The sequence below is a fragment of the Orycteropus afer genome, unplaced genomic scaffold (genome assembly GCF_000298275.1).
Source record: "Orycteropus afer afer isolate SDZICR_OR568_19922 unplaced genomic scaffold, OryAfe1.0 scaffold00177, whole genome shotgun sequence".
In the NCBI taxonomy this organism is placed as follows: domain Eukaryota; kingdom Metazoa; phylum Chordata; class Mammalia; order Tubulidentata; family Orycteropodidae; genus Orycteropus; species Orycteropus afer.
Window position 1 is genome coordinate 3,892,024 of NW_006921764.1, and position 4,328 is coordinate 3,896,351.

Below are 4,328 nucleotides of genomic sequence, written 5' to 3' on the forward strand. Positions count from 1 at the left end.
TATACAAGCATGCAAACTGAATTGGTCCAATAGTGAGTAAAAAATATTACCAGTTCTTGAGGAAGGTGCCCTTGCAATTTCTAAGGAGCAAGGTTTCTTTGTAACTGCCGTGTCTGTGAGATCACATAGGAAGTTCTCATTTTCAGAAGGAAATATATCCAGAGATGCAGACGGTACAATTTCCATCGTGTAACTTCTTTTCTTTGGATAGGACTCCTGAAAAAAAGAATAAAAAATAAAAATAGCTCTGTGATAAAGAACTTGATTGATTCAGAAAAACTAGAAAAAGTAATCAGATTTATCTCTTCTTCCTTGAAAAGAGAGAAATTCTATTATTTTTTCTAGTTGTTCTAGTTTTTATTGAATATATCATGAACTGCCAGAAGAACAAACAAATCAGTCTTGAAGGAAATATAGCCAGAATACTCCTAGGAGGCAAAGATGGTGACTCTGACTCACCTTGGACATGTCACCAGGAAGGACCAACTGCTAGAGAAGGATATCATGCTTGGTCAAGTAGAAGGTTGGTGAAAAGACGACTCTCAATGAAATGGAATGACACAGTGACTACAACAGTGGACTCAAACACAGCATAAAACCATGAAGATGGCAGAGGACCAGAAAATGTTGTTTGGTTGGGCATAAGGTCACAATGATTTGAAGCTAACCTGATAACAACTAACAACATCCCTTCTTCCAAAAATAATTGTGAGCTGATGATTTGTCTGTTTGAATAAGCTATATAATCCTATAACCCAAATATATCAGCTATCTTTTTAGAAGGTTGTTTAAAATTTGGGGGAGCACTGGTGGCACAGTGGTTAATGCATTCAGCTGCTAATCAAAAGATCAGTGGTTCAAGCCCACCAGCCACTCTGCAGGAGAAAGATGAGACAGTCTACTTCTGTGACGTTTGACAGCCTTGGAAACCCTGTGGGGCAGTTCTACTCTGTCCTCCAGGGTGGCTATAAGTCAGAATCAACTCAGTGACAGTGGGCTAGGTTTGGTTTTGGTTTTATAGTTTAAGCCATTGCTAATTAGATTTTCTGCCATTTTGACTCAAAAGTATTCTCACATAATACTTTTCTTTGTGAATACTGTTAACTAATATACTAAGGTTTCCCTGTTTAGATAGGGTAAAATTTAGGGCCAATTTTATGTTATTGATTCTTCAACATATTCTAACAACTTGAATTAATTTCACTTTACAAGATCTTAATTTCTTGTACATAAGGCATCAACTGAAAAATCAAATATTTATTGGGCGTCTAGTATGTATGTAGGACTTTCCTAGGTGCTCTGGGGATTTAAACAATGAAAAAGACATAAGCTTGCTTTCAGTACTTCAGTCTAGTGGAGAAGATTATATGCATAATAACTTCACAATCATGTTTTGTTATTGATGTTTAAGGATAACCTTATGCTTTGCTATAAAAGACAAAAAGACAAATAAGAAGAAAATAAACTTATACTTTAAAAAAAATCTTCCAAGATATTTCCAAGGGTTGGTAAAGATTTAATAGTTCTTATGTTTTGATAATGATAGTCACCCACCCACCCCATTGCCACAGGGTCAAATTCTGACTCACAGCAACCCTATAGGACACAATAGAACTGCTCTATAGGGTTTCCAAGCCTGTAATCTTTATGGAAGCTGACTGCCACATCTTTCTCCCACAGAATAGCTGTTGGGTTTAAACTGTCAATCTTAAAGTTAGCAGTGGAGCACTTAACCAGTGTGCCACCAGGGCGCCTTATGATATTTACAGTACAGTAGAATAAGAATTCAAGGTCAGTGTAATTGCTTTCAGACCATACCAGATCCTCACACATCAGTGAGTCAATTATGTTCATTCTACTCTACTGAAAGCAGGAAATTGGGAGTAATTTATTTTTAACAACAAAGGATGACAAAGGAGAAAGCATAGAGAAGAAAGCAATCAGGATACTGCGTGATTTAAAAACCGTGTCACAGAAGAAATGACAAAAGGATCTGCAGTGTTCTATCTTGGGCAAGACTTACAGCCACATAATAGTTTTTTCAACATACTTGAAAGGCTATCCCTCAAAGATGGAGGAGGGGAGAGGAGGGATGACGGTGGTAGATTCATCCGAAAGCTCTTAAAGGCAAAACAAAGATTAACAATTTACAAGTCAAGGGGGGAAAATCTGGGTTAACACAGATAATTTTCCACTTATTAATTATATTGCCAATATTTTAAAATAAAAATGTACTAATATAATAATTAGCTAATGAGTAGCATTTACAAAACAACAGGAAGAACTCCTATTGCCAGAAATTTTCTGGCAAAAAAACTATTGATGAAATTATGTATGAAACACACACACAGTGATGACACCAGATGACTGTCAACTCCATGAAGGCTAGACTTGGCCTTGTTCACCACTCTATCCACAGACTCTAATACAGGATCTGCCATTTACGAATGCTCCATAAAGAGTTACTGATCTACTGAACAATTTCTAGTGTCCTTTCTAGCAAATTTAACTACCAAGCTAAGGAAATAATTATGCTTGTTTCATATGAAAATGAATTTGCTTAAGTTTGGTTATTATTATTTACTCCTTTGTGTTTCAAAAGCGAAAAACATTGAGATTGCAATACAAAGATTGCAAAGAATCTATGAAAAAGAGTCTGCATGTTAAACCTACTTTGTCCTAAAAGTAAACTAATCAGAACAACCAATTCATGGTGCATTTGGTTAAATTGGAATTTGATTATGTTAATAAAGAAATATGAGGATTTTCAAGGCGTTAAAAATTACTTTGAAATTTAACAAAGGAGGATAAGTTAGTTTGCTCCCCTCATTCCCTTAAAAAAGAAGTCTACATGTGTATTAGAGAAAATAAGAAAAAAGGGGGAAAATATCACAAGACCTAGCACACTGAGAAAGCAATGTTAACAATTTTGTGTACATCCTGCCAGACTTTCCTTCTGTGAATGTGTGAGTGAACAGGGAGTGTGAGTATAAAGGAAAGAGTAAAAATATTTTAAATAATAATAGCATGCACCCTCTTTTGCTTCCTTAAGGGAGTGTTATATTTTTTCTGGAATAGAAGTCCTTGTCACAGATATATGGTTTCCTTAAGGCAGGAGAGACCACAAGAGAAGGAGATAGCAGCCAAAGATGGTAAACTATCCCTTTGTGACCACTTATTTCATACAGTCAAAAAAGAGAGATACTCAACACAACATTGACAACACAAACCAAAAGCAAACCCATTGCCATCAGGTAGATTCTGACTCAGTGAGCCTATAGGATAGAGCAGAACTTCCCCTCAGGGTTTCCAAGGCTCTAAATCTTTATGGAAGCAGACTGCTACATCTTTCTCATGTGGTTGGTGGGCTCCAACCACTGACTATTTAGATAGCAGCCAAGCACTTTAACAACTGTGCTATCAGGGCTCCTAAATAATAAAAAGTACTCCTCAAAAGACGATGCACTCATTCATTTGTAGGGTCCAGTGCAAAAATAAAATGTGGCACACCTATTCAAAAATTTCAAAGGGTGACAGCAGAGCATTAACCAAAAGCAAGACACTGCTCAATGGCACAGGTCACACGTTCATGTAGCTGGCATGCTTGTTCACTTGAATCTGGTATAACACACCACCACTGCTTCTGAGTCAATTCCAACTCATTGTGACCTCTTAGGACACAGCAGAACTGCCTCATAGGGTTTCCAAGGCTATAAATCTTTATGGAAGCAGACTGCCTCATCATTCTCTGTCTGAGCGGCTGGTTCAAACTGCTGACCTTTTGGTTAGCTGCTTAATGTTATAACAACTATATCACCAGAGCTCCTTAAATCTGGTATAAACCTGCTATTATAAGAGGTTTAGGAGCCTCGTGGTACAGCAGTTAAAGTACTCAGTGGTTGGAATCTACCAGCCACTCCACAGGAGATAGATGTGGCAATCTGCTTCCATAAAGATTTATAGACTTGGAAACCCTATGGGGCAGTTCTACTCTGCCTTATAGGGTCTCTTTGAGTCAGAATCAACTTGACAACACTGGGTTTAGTTTTGGTTTGAGTAAGAGATTTGGGCACAATAGATAGATATTTGGAGAACATGTTCAGTCGTCACCCTGGAGTGTTTATAAAACTGGTATCAAAAATTATCTGTCTCACTTCTGGTAAGATGGCGGAATAGACAGACAAACTACACAGACATTCTTCACCAAAGAAAAGAGAAACCAATTAACACAGATACAGAGGATAATCCCAGAGCCCTAAACTTTGGAAGGAAGGATACAGAAGTGGATTAAATACCAACTACTAGAAGAACCTGAATAAAAACAATGG

The 4,328-nt window shown here is 37.2% G+C and overlaps 1 protein-coding gene across 1 annotated transcript in view; it reads right to left on the reverse strand.

Moving 5' to 3' along the window:
* The window catches only part of ANKS1B (ankyrin repeat and sterile alpha motif domain containing 1B), a 1,816,017-nt gene that overhangs the window by 1,157,956 nt on the left and 653,733 nt on the right, over positions 1-4,328 (reverse strand). Inside the window, exon 10 of the mRNA XM_042781827.1 lies at positions 51-216. Within this exon, the coding sequence (XP_042637761.1) occupies positions 51-216 (166 nt within the window). The remainder of the gene's footprint in view (positions 1-50; positions 217-4,328) is intronic.